At 43.5% G+C, this 16,852-nt stretch overlaps 2 protein-coding genes across 3 annotated transcripts in view; one reads left to right on the top strand and one right to left on the bottom strand.

Moving 5' to 3' along the window:
* Gnat2 (G protein subunit alpha transducin 2) overlaps window positions 1-4,410 on the top strand; it is a 23,561-nt gene extending 19,151 nt beyond the window's left edge. Inside the window, exons 7-9 of the mRNA XM_076574814.1 lie at window positions 141-270; window positions 1,682-1,835; window positions 2,930-4,410. Of these exons, the coding sequence (XP_076430929.1) occupies window positions 141-270; window positions 1,682-1,835; window positions 2,930-3,120 (475 nt within the window). The 3' untranslated portion in view covers window positions 3,121-4,410. The remainder of the gene's footprint in view (window positions 1-140; window positions 271-1,681; window positions 1,836-2,929) is intronic.
* Window positions 4,411-11,677: 7,267 nt separating this feature from the next.
* Window positions 11,678-16,852, bottom strand: part of Gnai3 (G protein subunit alpha i3) — a 40,738-nt gene continuing 35,563 nt past the window's right edge. For both annotated transcript variants that reach the window (XM_076574816.1, XM_076574815.1), the window contains 3 exons: window positions 16,443-16,596; window positions 12,921-13,131; window positions 11,678-12,824 (listed from right to left, as the gene is read on the bottom strand). In XM_076574816.1, coding sequence (XP_076430931.1) covers window positions 12,941-13,131; window positions 16,443-16,596 — 345 coding nt within the window. In that variant the 3' untranslated portion in view covers window positions 11,678-12,824; window positions 12,921-12,940. The remainder of the gene's footprint in view (window positions 12,825-12,920; window positions 13,132-16,442; window positions 16,597-16,852) is intronic.

The raw sequence follows: 16,852 nt of genomic DNA on the forward strand, positions 1-16,852 counted from the left end.
TCTGCTGAAGCCCAATCCGATTACTCTCCTCCTCCTCCTCCTGCCTCTCCTATTTCTGATTTTGCTACTAACTGGCCCCAAGCAGCCGCCTCTCAGGCGTCATGGGTCACACCCATGAGAACAGCTGTTTCTTCCCTTAGGATGTTTGACGTGGGAGGGCAGAGATCAGAGAGAAAGAAGTGGATCCACTGCTTTGAGGGAGTCACCTGTATCATCTTCTGTGCGGCTCTCAGTGCCTATGACATGGTGCTGGTGGAAGATGACGAAGTGGTGAGTGGCATTTACACCAGTTTCAGTGCCACTGGATTTGGTGACCCCTTCTCTAAAGCTTGTCATCCCACTGCCCAGCTGGCTAAGACCGGCAGCCCAGACATCTCCTAGCAGAGCAATCTCTGTCTCCTGTTGATTAATAACTCCACAAAACCCCTTTTCTGCTGCAGGTTCTAAGTTAGTACTTCAAAGCTCCAAATTTCCTGAGCATGAGTTTGGTCTGAGATTAGGAGTGCAAGCATTGTATGGCCATCACCAAGTTCAAGAGGAAGTGAGGCGAAGTGGAAGTAGATAGATGAAATAGGCCGTGCAAGGACTTAAGATGTCTATCTATGTGCCAGTTCCCTTCTCTTGAGTCTGAGATAAAGACGTCAAAGATGTGAAAACACTAATTTCCTTGCTAGCCAGATGCCCAAGAGAAAATACAGCTTTTATCCTAAGGCACTCCAGCTTTGGTCTATCCTACGTCACTCCAGCTTTGGTCTATCCTAAGTCACTCCAGCTTTGGTCTATCCTAAGTCACTCCAGCTTTGGTCTATCCTAAGTCACTCCAGCTTTGGTCTATCCTAAGTCACTCCAGCTTTGGTCTATCCTAAGTCACTCCAGCTTTGGTCTATCCTACTTCACTTCAGATTTAGTAGTGTTCACAGTAGGACACTGTACCTTTTAGCCAAGATGTCTTGTAGCATTATTCACGTTCCAAGATCGCTTCCATTTTACCCTCAGTTTACCAGGTATTCAAGTATCAACAGCAGGAGCATTAACAGTGAGGAAAGGCTACAAGTCAGTTTTCCCTGATTAGATGACAAGAATAAATTCAAGTCAGCTGATGACACTCTTCAAGTCCCTAAAGGGCTTGTTCCCTAAACACTCACCTGACGTGGGCACCGGCAGACACATGTCTCTCCTTCTCTCTCAAAGTAGCTATGAGGAAAGAAGAGGTTCTGGTGGTATGGCACTGGGAAATCCTGCAGCCCTTACCTGTGGATCCCCTGACAGAAGCCTAGCAAAATCATCTTGGAGATGCAAATAAAAAAGTGCTAACTGGGCCTGGTTTCAGCCTAACAGCAGCACTATGCATGTTACCTAGACTCTGGCCGCTAAAGATCTCCACACATAGGTATTCCTATAGCCAGCTATGATGGATACCCCTGGTACATCCTCTTTAGCTTTCCTAACTCTGTAAGGAAACTGAGACTCTGGGCTCCTAATAATCTCTCTCAAATCAGCTATTAAACTGACAGAAAGGAGATTTGAATGTTTGGTTGGACCTCACCACAGTAAAAACAGATGATCTGTTCTCCTGCTTTCCTTTTATATTGGGAACACTGGGCTGTTCAGTTAGAAGAGGAATGAACAGACATCTATCCCACAAGCTGATCTGCTATTTCCCACAATGTTGCCTCCCCAGAATCGCATGCACGAGTCTCTGCATCTGTTCAACAGCATCTGTAACCACAAGTTCTTTGCGGCCACCTCCATCGTTCTCTTCCTCAACAAGAAGGACCTCTTTGAGGAGAAAATTAAGAAAGTCCACCTCAGTATTTGTTTTCCAGAGTATGATGGTAGGTGCAGACTGCTGCAGACAAGAGTGATGTAGTGATGTGGAATGATGAGCTCATTCCACAGGCCAAAGCATAGAAAGGATCTTGCCTTAGGGGAGTAACAGTTGGAAGGTCCAAGTTCAGATGTGTCTGGAATAGAGCAGACAGATACACCAGAGCCACTGACTGTTCCAAGGATACCTACTCAGAAGCAGAAGTGGAGACATGAGGCTTTTCCTCCATTCCCTTGTTTACCTCAAGTAAGAAGCACCACAGAGCCCTCACCCCCCCCCGACAGTCACCTGCATGCACCACAGAGCCCTCACCCCCCCGACAGTCACCTGCATGCACCACAGAGCCCTCACCCCCCCCGACAGTCACCTGCATGCACCACAGAGCCCTCACCCCCTCGACAGTCACCTGCATGCACCACAGAGCCCTCACCCCCCCGACAGTCACCTGCATGCACCACAGAGCCCTCACCCCCCCCGACAGTCACCTGCATGCACCACAGAGCCCTCACCCCCTCGACAGTCACCTGCATGCACCACAGAGCCCTCACCCCCCCCGACAGTCACCTGCATGCACCACAGAGCCCTCACCCCCCCCCGACAGTCACCTGCATGCACCACAGAGCCCTCACCCCACAGTCACCTGCATGCACCACAGAGCCCTCACCCCCCCACACAGTCACCTGCATGCACCACAGAGCCCTCACTCCCCCCCCGACAGTCACCTGCATGCACCACAGAGCCTTCACCCCCCACAGTCACCTGTATGCACCACAGAGCCCTTACTCCTCTGGACAGTCACCTGCATGCACCACAGAGCGCTCACTCCCCCGGACAGTCACCTGCATGCACCACAGAGCGCGCTCATTCCCCAGACAGTCACCTGCATGCACCACAGAGCCCTCACTCCCCACAGTCACCTGCATGCACCACAGAGCCCTCACCCCCCCACCCCACAGTCACCTGCATGCACCACAGAGCGCTCACTCCTGACAGTCGCTGACCATATTTGTCTAACACAATACTCCAAGAAGCAAATCAGTCACCTAAAAATTGAGCACTTACAGGCTAATTTATTCCACCTCACTAATTTTTTTAAACCAGGGAACAACTCCTATGAGGACGCTGGGAATTATATCAAGAGCCAGTTCCTTGACCTCAACATGAGAAAAGATGTCAAAGAAATCTACAGTCACATGACTTGTGCTACAGACACACAGAATGTCAAGTTTGTGTTCGATGCAGTCACAGACATTATCATCAAAGAAAACCTCAAGGACTGCGGGCTCTTTTAATGCTCAGTCAGTTCCTCAGGTATACACTCTACAAGCAGGCTTAGAATCGGAGACCTCGTGCAGAAAACTAGTCAACAAGTACCGGGACATGACAACTAAGGCCATTCTGTTGGAGATACAGAAGGCATGCTTGCTTTTCAACTAGTGCGGCTAGTCGGTTTAAAGAATGCATGGGCAAGGATCCTAAGACCCAGCTTCCAGTACTGGTTCTGCTCAGCACAACCGAAACACTTCATTTTCTGAAGCAAAATTCCCCTATCTGTATAACGAAGGTAGCTTTCTTACCTACTTCACAGGGCTATTCTGAAGAGCACAACCCTAACTGAAGGAAAAACACATGGAAGGAAGCTGCTGTGGTTGGCCACAGAAAGCCCATAAAGGCTGCAACTGATGATTTCCACACTTGCTCATTAGAATGAACTATCTCAAAGTGTAAGAGCAAACCTTCCTTACAATGAGCGATGAACTATTAAAAATTAAACCTGGCCCTGGGTTTTTATTAGCAGATCAATATGCCTCAGCTCAGAGACCTGGATCACTAGAGAGGAGATGTGAGCCTGCTCATTTAGAAGGCACTCATTCAGAAATGATCATCTTTATTAAAAAACAAATGATCTCTCTCCCCTACCCTGGTTCCCAAACAGCTTCCTTTCTCTCTATAAAGAACTGCTTAGCTATAGAGGAGTGTCTGGCTGAATTTGAGGACATCCACATACTCCCACTTAGGACTCCAGCGCCGCCACTTCTGTATCACAGAATCTGAACAAGAGAGCAATCTGAATTCTCATGCCAACTGCTACATGCTTCACAAGAACAAAAGCAATTGCTGAGCTTGCTTTAGGCACTGGAAATTTTTGCAGCTGGGTCCACGTGAGGCTGGCTGCAAACATCTTCCCAAACAAACCAGGGATAAATTATTCCTTTGAACTCCTCTGAGGGGAAATGAAGCTTGCATTTATCTTGACAGGAGGTGGTGAAACCATGTATAGATTTAGCATTTACAACTACTAGTGAGGAAAGACACTTGGCATCCATGGTTTAGTATATAAAAGAAAGTGTCAATTAAAACGAAAATCTGCTCCTTGCCAGAAACACCCATTCACACTTAGCTGCTTCCAGCAATATTAATACTAGAGAGCCAGCCAGCCTCAGGAGCTTGAAGTGCACCAAAGAACCAATCTGAGACCACTGAAATGAGGATTCGCTTAATGGTCTGAATGAGCAAACGACCACACATATACACCCCAATCTGCCAGAATTACCATAGGAACTATTCTAGGTATGGCTATTAACAACAACAACAACAACAAAAAAAAAACAACCCTTAAAACAAAAATAAATAAAAAACAAACCCCACCTGGGCAAAGCACTTACAGAAAAGGTAATATAAGGACTACTTTGAATGTCACGCCCCAGCCATCACCAATCTGTCCATTCTAACTCAGTGTACAATGACTTTGAGAGTGTTTTAGATCATGAATCCCTACAGCAGGATGAGGAAGGCTGTGGATCTCTCTTCAGAGCAATATTTTGCTTTTCCCATTTTTATGAGATGGGGTCTCATTGTACTGCCAAAATCACTCTTGAGTTTGTGAGTTCAAGAGATGCATCTGCTTCCGTCTGGTGAAGAGCGGGACTACAGGCATGCACCAACACCCTCATCTCAGAATGCTTTTAAAAAAGATTTTCTTATGTGTATGAGTGTTTGCCTGCGTGTATGTCTGTGAAGAACTTGTAACCCAGGGTTCCACTGATGTCAGAAAAGGGTGTCAGACCCCTGGAACTAGTTACAGATGGTTGTGAGCTACCATGTGGGTACTGGGAACAGAACCCAGGTCCCTGGAAGAGCAACCAGTGTTCTTAAACCACTGAGCCATAACTCTTGTCCCTTAGAATGCTTTAAAATGCATAAGATAAAATTCAAACTTACAAAGGAAACAAGCAAATTAAACTATTTGATCTGTAGACTCTGGAGCTTTTGAACCCCCAACTTAAGAAACCGAGTTAGGGCCAGTAGCTTTAAGTCACACAGCTTTAAGTCCAGCATGTACTCAGGAGGCAGAGGCAAGAGGGTCTGTGAGTTCTAGGCCAGCCAGGAATACAGAATGAGACCCTGCCTCAAAAACCAGAACCCAGAGTATGGTCGTCTATTCAGGCCCCAAACAACTTGACTACCCCACGTGCTCCTTAGAGGAGAGCCTCCCCTCCGGACTGCACTGGCCTCTGTTTCTCTTTATCTCTGGCTACTAACAGTCACACAAAACTTGCCCTCGAGCGTAAGAGCCAGTGGGATAGGACTTCTGGCAGAACAATAAAATTCTCAAGCCAAAAACAGAGTTGCATTTTAATCCTCTCCTGTCTTCTGACAGACATTTTAATGTTTAACTGGCTCACAAACCCACATCCTTGCATGCACATCTCACAAAATTGTTTCCTTGGCAGACGGAGGGGAAACAGTGACTCCCGAAAGGGCCGTATTCCAGGTGTTTTTCAGTTGATGTTAGGATGTGGTCACATACACCGCCTAACACCGTGGGCCCCGGCCACCCACTCATCTGTACCTTAGAACAAAGTCAAAGGGACTTTCAGAACTTGGCCAGGACTCACCTCCGAGGAGAGGGAGGGACGCAGTTGGTGTTGCCATCAACCCTTACCCAGTGTGGCCTGGCAGGCTGACACTGTCCCTCCACTCCACTCTTCAGACTACAGAGAAAGTCAATTTTTACTTTTACGTAAGTGGCCTGTTTTGGTTGGTTGTTTGCTTGCTTGTTTTTTTAACGGTGTCTCGCTGTATAGACCATGCTGGCCTCAAACTCACATTAATCCACCCGTCTCTGTCTCCCAGTTGTTGGGATTAAAAGGTGTGAACAACCAGGCTAATTAGTCTATTTTGATTATGTACATGGAAAGCCTTTTGTGTAAAAACACAAAAGGGGCCTAAAACCAAATCTACACCATATAGGCTGCTGTTTTTTCTTTTGCCTCATTAAAAATTGACATTAGTCACCACTGTTAGATGTCTTATCCCCTGTAAGCCAGCAGAGTCTTCTCACTAACCCAGCCCTATTGGCATCTACTGTGACCTTAGTTCTTAGAATGCTGCATTCAAAAGGAACTAAGATAAACAGGTTCCCAAACTGAACTTAGCAGCACAAAAATAAACCAATTTGTTTGCTTGATGGCCTGAGTTCCTGTTTACAGCCTTAGATAGCAGACTGTGAGGCACTTCCCTTCCACAGCATGATTAAAGTGACAACCCGGACACAGACTGCTAAAATGTCACATCAACCTGATGAGTTGAGGTTTTTTAATACTACGATGACATGATAAGACAAATAGTGTATACATCCACTCATCTGCAGTACTTAAAAGCATGAAAAACAAGAGAATGACGGTTACCAGGGCCTGGGAGGAAGAAGGAACTGGGAATTACTATTTAGTATGTAGAGCTTCCAACTAGGAGAAGAAATAAATTGAAGATAGATGAGGGTGACAGGTATACGAGAGTGGGGATGTATTAATGTTATCCAATTATATACTTAATTATGAAACTTGGTGTTCTTGTTATGTGTTCTTTCCTGCAGTAAAAATAATGGAAAAGTGATCAGCAATGTGCTAGGACATTTACAACACGGCTGGGGCATTTCTGTGGGTAAATGAATGGCACACAGAAGCAGCGCCAGTCATTCAGAGAAAGACACACATCCTTGAAGAGCTCCTACCCTGACCACAGCATCACACTGTCCAACTCACTGGTCCCTGCTGTCCTCAAGGTGCCACCACAGCCGTTCCAGCCCGCTCTCTGCAGACCGGCTGTGCTGGTGATGCTGGGAGAAGGGGAAGGGTGAGGAGCGCTTACTTGCCACGGCCCTCTCCACCCATCCCAGCCCCCCCAGGACTTCACTGTTGGCCAGGGCCTGCGAGCGCTAGAGCCTCTGGGGGCGCTGCCCGCTAACAACGTGAAGTTTCTGGCAGGTCAGACAGGCCTACTGAGGCAGCGGAAGGGAGCACACCAGTGTGAGCAGAAAATAAAGATGGCTGAAATATAAAACCAGGACCTTCACCCTGTTTCACAAAAGAACCAGAAATTCGGGATCAACAAGCATTCGTGTCCTCAAAATGGAAGCAGTGCTGTGCACCAGCTACTGTAAACACGTGTTGTAGGACATTATTATTATTTTTTTTGCAGTGTAGTATAATCCTGATTATCATAAAGCACATTACAATACATCTTCGAATGTTATTTCTATCTGGTCAAAATGATAGATTATCACACCTGGAAAGAGTAATTTAGTGCAGCCCATCTTTGGACAACACAAGAGGAATGTAAGACTGAAAATGACCTGTTCAGAACAGAACCCAGGACTCAAGTTATTCCCAGTCTCTTAAGATTTCTCAGGACTTTTGTCCCACATGAGCAAAGATAAAAAGTAATTTCTTGTATTCTATCTTTGGGGAATCGCATAGATAAACAAACTTTTCAGTTAACATGCCCGAGTAGCCCAACGAATATTGAGGTGGGCCTGGAGATAGGTAGAAGATGATATGATAGGCCAGATCACACAAAATCAATTTAGCCAATGTTAATACACGATTATAATGTGTCACTAATTATTGATTACTTCTGCCACCTTAGGATCCCTATAAGTGCTGCATATTTATCTGTTATTACATATAGTCACTTGTCATGGGATTTTTAAACCTTTCACTGCATAAACACTATAAACAAATGAAGTAGAAATAAATGTTTGGATGTCCCAAAATTTTGAAAATTTGTATAAAAATTAAATAATCTGCACCTAAGATGTAGGAATGTTTTTTGAACCAACATTTCTCACACCAACTGTCTGTATGAAACGCACTTTAAAGGCATGTTTGAAAATAAGTTTACAAAAAAATTTTAAGACATTTTTATTTCCTGTGTATGAGTGTTTTGCCTCTCTACATATATGTGTGTGTGTACCACTTGCACCTGGTGCCAACAAAAGAGGGTGTTACAACCCCAGGAACTGGAGTTACAGATGGCTCTGAGCTGCCATGTGGGTGCTGGCAACTGGAAGAGCGGTCAGTGCTCTTAACCACTGAGCCATTCCCTAACACCCAGAAGTATTCTAAGTCACTGATAAAATACAAACCTGTCCTTCACTAGTGACTGCCAGATTATGCATGTTCTGTAATGAGTACACGTGTTCTTGCTAATATTAGTCTGTTCTGTTCTTTTGGCACAAGTTGCTCAAGGAATTTAGTATTTAAAAACAAAAACAAAAAACAAAAACAAAAAAAAAAACCCCACATTTTCCCAGGATGTCTTTGTGAGTTTTAATTTAGTTCAGTTTAGTCAGGGAATCTGCATAAATTAATCATGGACCTCAGGTGTCACCTATTTCTGATATCTGAGCTATGTCAGGCATGGTATTAGGTGGGGGAAAAAAACAACAACCACCCTATAACTGTACTATCCTGACTCATTGTTTGTTTGTTTGTTTTTTTGAGACAGGGTTTCTCTGCGTAGCTTTGGAGCCTGTCCTGGAACTCACTTTGTAGACCAGGATGGACTCGAACTCAGAGATCCACCTGCCTCTGCCTCCTGAGTGCTGGATTAAAGGTGTGTGCCACCACCACACCCAGCCCCTGACTCATTCTAAAATATGTTGTCCTCCACAGAAGTAGGTCAAAAACAGTAACCGTGCGTGCGTGTGTGTGTGCGTGCGTGTGTGTGTGCGTGCGTGCGTGCATTCATGTGTGTGTGTGTGTGTGTGTGTGTTTTTAAAAAACACAATGAAGGAACAGAGACCTTGACCATTCTGGAAATCACTTTCCTAGCTTCTAATAATTCATATCAAAACCAAGCTTCCATGGCAAGCCTCTAGATGTCCTGTATTTTCTTTTGTGCTTATTAGAAACAATATAATAATGTACAGTGGTCACAGAGTGACATGGAGACTATGTCTGATCCAGGTCAGGTCTCTGGTTTGTACTATGGAGCCTGAGGAAGAACACAATAATTACCTGGCAGTAGAGGCAAAGAAACTAAGATAACATTTTCCTTACAGTTTAGTAGCAACCATACAAGAAACGCACGATACCCAAGCACTAACATTCACCAACCTGAGTGCTATTTAGCTTCGACCAGAGGACTGTGATCAGCATCCTCAACATCTGGAAGAGGGAAAAGTCCAAGGAAGGTCTTCAACCAGAACGAGACTGACCCTACTTCCTATGTGACTTCAATCCACCAAGGAGTCCGGCAGCAGTGCTAACTGGAGGGACAGAGACATGACTGGGACCAGTCAGGGCAAAGTAGCACCATCTAAAGCCACAACAACAGCCAGCAACAACAGCCAGGAAAGGGCACGAGCTGAAGGAATGAGAAAAGGCAGCAGTGCCAGGTGGTGGGGCACATGTCTCTATCCCAGCCCTCGGGAGGCAGAGGCTGGTGGAGATCTGTGAGTTCAAGGCCAGCCTGGGCTACAGACAGCCAGGACTGCTACAAAGAGAAACCCTATCTTGAAAAACCAAAAAGAAGCCAGCAGTTATTTCTGGCTAAAAAGTCTATGTGTATGTATAATAATATATTTGAGAATTTTAAAAAGAAATTTTTTTAATTGGTCCACTTACTCTATGATTTCAGCACCATGTAAACAGTAACAACCCATCAGTTAAATGATACTGTGAGTCAGAGCTGTACAATTTAGAATTCAAACTATCCAAGATGAAAATATTATGTCAAGATCCACTGATAAACATCTGTAGTAGTTTTGGGAATTTCACGGCAGAAGGTGTAGTATTAAAGCCAGAATTGATTAGGTAAGGAAAGACAGTCCATTAGGGGAATGCCTCCTATCTGCCCAAGCTTTCACTCGGGAAAATATGGCTGTCAACAACAGAGTCTGTGGCTGCCATCCTCCCAACTAAGGTTCACTTACTGCTTTTTATTAATTAGACATTAATCTTCTAGATGACTTCTTAGATAGTCCAAAGGTCTGGGCACCTCAAAATGAACATTATCCATCACAAAACTCCAGCATTTTCCAGATGAAACCTTTGGCTTCTTTCATTTTAAGTATCAATCTTTTTTTTTTTTTTTGGTTTTTCGAGACAGGGTTTCTCTGTGTAGCTTTGCGCCTCTCCTGGGACTCACTTGGTAGTCCAGGCTGGCCTCGAACTCACAGAGATCCTCCTGGCTCTGCCTCCCGAGTGCTGGGATTAAAGGCGTGCGCCACCACCGCCCGGCTTAAGTATCAATCTTTTTTCCTCCAGGCTCAAAGGATATTTAACTTCTACATTCTGACTCTGCCTAAGAAATGTTCTTCAAAATACAAATTAGTGATTTGAAAGTGTGGCTGAACAGCAACACTTTAGAATTTATAGATTAACAGCCCACCGCCAAGAAGTTCGTCTCTTCAGAGGGTTTAAGGTGATTTCCGCATCCCTCCCTCCCCTGACCAGGTCATCTCTAAAAACTCAAACTGCCTCCCTTCTGTTCTAAAGGAAGGTACCTGGATAGTAAGAATGATTTCATGTAAACAGAAAGCAAATAAAAGTGGTATATAGAGGCAAAGAAGTAGAGAATTTCTATTTTTAATTAACAGAAAGGTTTAAAAAATAGACAGATTCAAATGAAAATACAAAATGCATTCTACAGTAAAATTAAATTTGGATTATCTATTATTTTAATTATCAACACCATTTCATTAAACCCAAAGTATAGAAAAGTTATGAAAACATCATTTCACTAGTTCTCATTTCTGGATGTTTTTATATTACAGAATACAATAAAGAAAAGACAAATTCAGAGTAAGACTTATGAACCCCTTACACTGTGGAATTAAGTCAATTGCTGATTGAAATCAAGACTTTTCTTTCTTACAGATGATATATTCCTAGCCCTAAAGAAATGCTTGTCAGATAATAGTTATACAGTCTGCATAATAATGATTTCCCACGACAATTAAAACTTTTTAAAGCTGCCAGCAAGGGCACTGGTCATTGTGGCTTGCTTTCTGAAGCAGTTCTGACCACCAACCTTTTAAATGAGTAGGAGGTAACATCAAAAGATGAAGTGGATCCAACCTAAAAAGACTGGACCTCAAAAGGCACTGCTCAAACTACTGATCTGAAATGCTCAAAACGCATTTTCTCTGTTTGCCATCCCTCAGTGGTCCGCTCAGTGGTTCATGACATTTGCTATAGACTGTACAGGAGGACTGTAGCTCTCACACAAGCACAATGTAAATCGGGAAGCTGGATTATGATGGTCCGCTCAGTGGTTCATGACATTTGCTATAGACTGTACAGGAGGACTGTAGCTCTCACACAAGCACAATGTAAATCGGGAAGCTGGATTATGACTCATATCCCTTGTACACAGACTGGACATAAAGCCCTCAGTCCTAGATTTGATAATACTATTACATCGAGGACCTAGACTTTCAGAGACATCTTTCTATTTAATTAAACCCACTCTCTGACAAAAGCCAAAGCATACTCAGCACAGGAAAAGGAAACAGAAGACAGGATTTCCAGAAAGGACTAGTTACAAGCAGGAGCAATCCTGGACTCTTTACTCACCATTTTAATACTGCTGCCAACTGTAACAGATTAAAATCTGTACACATGACAAAGTGGAAAAAAGTCCCAAAATGCAAGTTTTAGAAGAAGAACACACTGACTAAGGATTACTACTACAACGTGGCTACAGTAAAAACGATGGCGAACAGGGATTTGGCACCACATTTACAAAGGAAAAGCATGCGCTGTTAATACATTTTAGATGTCTCCCAACAAAAAAGGCCACGAAGATGGAAAACAAGGGGCACCTTGTACAAAATTCCCCAAGACTGAGACAAACAGGCAAGAATCAAAGTGGTCAGTTGAGTAGATCTGTAGCAGCAAGTCATTGGTTCTCAATTTAGCAGTTTGCATCTCTAATTGACAGTCATCCTGGGTGTGTCTGTCAAGAAGCAGAGTTTGCCTTATTACGTCAGTACTCATCTAGTAATTTGGTAATCAGCATAACAAGATTAACCTTCCACCATAAGCTTAAAGAAACAAGAGCTAGAAGCAGACTGTCGAGCTCTCCAAAATAACTGCTGTTTAGAAGCCACCATGGCACTGTAAACATGACAGGAACATAGATTTCATTCAGAAAAGCTGTATTAATGTAGTCCCAATAACCAGGAAGAATTTTAATTATGGAAATATTACACCTGACTGTACCAAGAGTTAAAAACAAACAGTTCCTACTAAGAGGAATATTTTCAAGATGTCTGGTCACATCATGTGCATAGTTAAGACTGAGTTCTCAGAAGATTTTTTTGCAAACAAGTAAGGTTTTTTTTTTTTTAGTTTTTCTTCTCTTAGTGAGAAAAACCTTAGAAATTAAGTACTGGTGATTTGTTAAAAAGAAGAAAAAAGTAAGCTACATATTTAAGTTCTGGAATGCAGCACCTCAACTTCAATATGCCCTAAACATTTGAGATTATAAAATCCAAGTGATGCCTTGATGAGTCACGCACACTTGACAGTTGTTCCAATTCCAATGTCCAACTTGAAGATCTCATGCCAACTAAACATTCCCTAATACAGAAGATTGTGCTAAAGAGTCTGCATGCTGCTGCCATTCCCTGGCCCCGCCATGCTTGTAGCTGACTCAAGACACAGCAGACGATGGTGTCTGGTCTCAACACTCCTCATTGTAGTAGCTAAAAAAGAAGAACATTGTTAATTAGAAAAACATTTACAAAGGCAAAACACACACCTAACCACTACAGCACCTAACTAAAATGTCAACATTTTACCTTTTACTAATGCTGTCTTCTCAATAAAGTCCACATTCCTTTAAGTTGTTTTTAATGATGACATCTGTAACAGCATCAAAAACAAACTGCACATTTTTGGTGTCTGTGGCACAGGTGAAGTGAGTGTAGATCTCCTTGGTATCTTTTCTTCGGTTCAGATCTTCAAACTGGCACTGAATGTAAGCCGCTGCCTCTTCGTATGTATTGGAACCTGACACAGACAACCAACATTGTCAGCTCAAGTTCTCAAGCTGCCTGCACCCAGCTGAGTGAGGCCATCGGTATCTACTTAAGAAAGGCAGCACAACACAATCGGGTACAAACAGAATTCTTCCTCTTTCTACTGTCATTAGCCTTTTCTATAATCATTAGATTCTTCATGAAAACAGACTACCACTGTACTAAAATAAAATCATCACACAAGGGATGAGGAAAATAACAAGTTTCACTTCCTCTTCATTTACATTCCAGCTGAAAAAGAAACATAGACAGTATACAAAGGAGGTAGAAGAGTTAAGTGGGTCCATTTCTATAGAAAGCAACTGTTGAAAACAGCACATTTTGCCCCTTGGAGTGATCCTGAAATAAGGATTCCAAGAAGGTAAAGCATTCACTTCCAAATCATTTCAAAGAGGCAAATGCAAAGACAAACTAGCAGATGGGAAAGAAGTGGGACCCTAGTTACATACTTTGACACAGGGTCTCTCTCACTCCTGACTGGCTTCAAACTCATGACTTTCCTACCTCCTGCATCCTCTCCAGTGCTAACACTCAGGCATGAGCATCACGCACAGCTAGCGGCACACTTTAAAGGGTGAGTTCTATCTCAATGGAGCGGCTGCTCTTTAAGGAGGAGGGGCAAGAGAAGATCAACAGTAAGCCTTATTTTCAGTATTTATAACTAGCACTAGTCATGTACCTTCTATACCATCTTTTGGCCTTGGGAAGCCTTTAGTAGACAGACTTAGACACTGCCTGTTATATGCACGTGTACAGGTGCCTGTGGAATCCAGAAGAGGGCACTGGATCCCCTGGAACTGGAGTTACAGGTGGTTATAACCCACCATATGGGTTCTGGGAACCAAATCTGAATCCTCTGTAAAAGCTGCACGTAATCTTTACCATTGAGCAATCCTTCTCTGTGCCCCATAATTATAAGGAAATTTCACCAAATAGATATTTAACCATTTTTAAGTATGTTACTCTAGAAACATGACACTATAGAACCACTACCACCTTAGTTCCAGTTATCATTCAAGAAAAATACTCTTATTATCATTAAGTAACATGCCCACACCCCAACAACATGCTTCCTTTTTCTAAGGATTTGCCTATTTAGATACATTATATAAAAGGAGCCACACACTATGTGACTTTTGTGTTTGGATTCTTTTACTTAGCATAGTGTTTTTGAGGTTTATCTAAGATACAGCACCTACTAGTATTTAGTTCTCTTTATGACTAAGTTAATACTCTACACATATGCCACAATTTGCTTATTCCTTTATGCTAACTTGAATCTTAATTCTTTCTTTCCCACCTACTTGTAACACTGTTTCGATGACCTCTGCTTCTCTCTTGTTATCGGATCACCACTTAGCCTGTGAACATTTTCTCTCTTTCCCCTTCAGCCCCTCTGGTCACAGACAGCCTAGGCTTGTCTTTAGTTCTCTCTCTCAGTTACCTGTGCACCTAGCACTCTCTCCATTCTGCTTGCATACTCTTTAAGAACAGTCAGCTCGCCGGGCGGTGGTGGCGCGCGCCTTTAATCCCAGCACAGGGAGGCAGAGGCAGGCGGATCTCTGTGAGTTCAAGGCCAGCCCGGTCTACAGAGCGAGTTCCAGAACAGTTATCTGCACATAATACTGCTGACTACTCACTACTCCTCACTTTGAAAACATGTCCCTTGCTTTCTTTAAAAAAAAAAAAAAATTATTACACTTAATGAGCAGTTATGGGTGTATGTATACGGGCTCATGATGCCACAGTGTGCATGTGGTGGTCAGAGGGCATCTTTCAGGAGTGAGTTCTTTTCTTCTGTAATGTAAGTCCCAGGGACTGAACTCAGGTCACCAAGCTTTGCAGCAAGCACCTTTACCTGCTGAGCCATCTCACTGGCCCACTGCCCTCACTTTTTAAGATACTCTGATTCTTTTCTTTTTACAAACCTTTATTTCTCTCCTGTCGATAGCTAGCTTTTTCTTACTTATCTTTTTCTCTCTCCTCATTTTATATTCCTGTCTCTGGTCACTTCCTCCATCTCCACTCTGTTAATTACTGATGTTCTCTTGTGTGTGTGTGTGTGTGTGTGTGTGTGTGTGTGTGTGTGTGTGTGTGTGTGTGTGAAATCTAACCTCTCCCTATGTTCCATCTCTATGCGGTTACTCCACAGATCCCGCTAAACCAACACTCCTAGACATGCATTCAGACCATGGCAAAAGTGTGCAATGGAGACAGACGTGCAACACGTTGGACTTCCTCCCGTGTCTCAGATAATGAGAGCCTTCCATGGAAACGGCTAACTCGGCCCTTTCACAGCTCTCACAGTGGCAGAGTCCTGCATCCTTGTTTGTGATCCCTAATCTCAAATAACTGACAGGCGACAGCTTTCTCCCTTCTTTATCCGTAACCATAGTCCTTTCCCAGGACCTTGACCCGAGGTTGTGCAAGCCCAGTGCAGCCTCTGATTGAACGCAGGAGACACAGAAATGGTGGCAACGCCATCTTTCAACTTAGAACTGAACAGCCAAGAAGGTTGGTGAGTGGACAGGAAAGAGAGAACGCGCGGAGGTGAGGAAAGAGGTGAAGACGAAGGTTACTCCACTAGAGAGGTGCCCAGCAATGACTTCAGTCTGAATTTCGTTCTCAGACCCCCTGTATCCTGCCCTTGGCTTCTAGGATGCACCTCCTGGTTCCCGCCCAAAGGTTTGATTGTATCGTGAGACGGCCCTGACTAAGCACCTTCCTGCCATCACCACACCGCTGCTAGAGTACTGAGTACCCACTGAGTACCCACTGAGACTCTTCACGGGTTCCTCACGGCCACAGTCGGAGGGAGACAGAAGGCGGGCCTCATCCCTCTACCACTTAAATTCCACTACTGCCATATTCCATTTGTTAGCCTCCATACTGTCTTACACGCAATCCCCTCCTCGAAATGCTTTGTTCTACCTAATGACTTCCTTTTAATAACTCACATAACTGTTATTGCCCCTAGAGAAGAACACACTGGCTCCATCTACTACCTCTACTTCTGATAATATACATTTTACATTATAAAGCTATTTGTGAATTCTTTCTGGAACTAATGTTAGTTTCTTAAGAGATTTTGTTTTTATATCTCTTTGAACATATGCTAAAATTTAATCTTTATACTTTACTTTCCTCCAAAAATCGGGACACTGGCCTCGGAAGTAATGCTCTAAAGTGAAGGGATCTTACTCAGACGCTTACTGAGGAGTGAATGTGTGAGTCATCAGTGCGGACCTAAAACACAGCGCCAACAGACCCCTTGACCTTTACCTGTGTATTCTGGGTAACAGATTGTTAATGGGCTCCTCTTTATTTTTTCCTCAAAAAGGTCTTTCTTATTAAGAAAGAGGATGATTGACGTGTCTGTAAACCATTTGTTGTTACAAATGCTGTCAAACAATTTCATGCTTTCATGCATCCGGTTCTGAAAAACAAACAGGGTTATGACGACAGGTTAGCAGCAAAGTGAAAAGCAGATTAATTTACATACCAAGAGGTTTAAGACAGCAAAATGAATTCATGGAAGTAAGTTAGGCATTAACATAACCTGAAGCTGAGTCAATCCTGATTTATATAATTCTTGGGTTAGGGGATGAAAAGGGGTGGCTGACAAGATGCACTCTGTCCACATAATGTGGTTACCAAGAGCAAACAGGGAATGGTTTTGGAAATCTAATCTC

The sequence above is a fragment of the Peromyscus maniculatus genome, chromosome 6 (assembly GCF_049852395.1).
Source record: "Peromyscus maniculatus bairdii isolate BWxNUB_F1_BW_parent chromosome 6, HU_Pman_BW_mat_3.1, whole genome shotgun sequence".
Taxonomy (NCBI): Eukaryota; Metazoa; Chordata; class Mammalia; order Rodentia; family Cricetidae; genus Peromyscus; species Peromyscus maniculatus.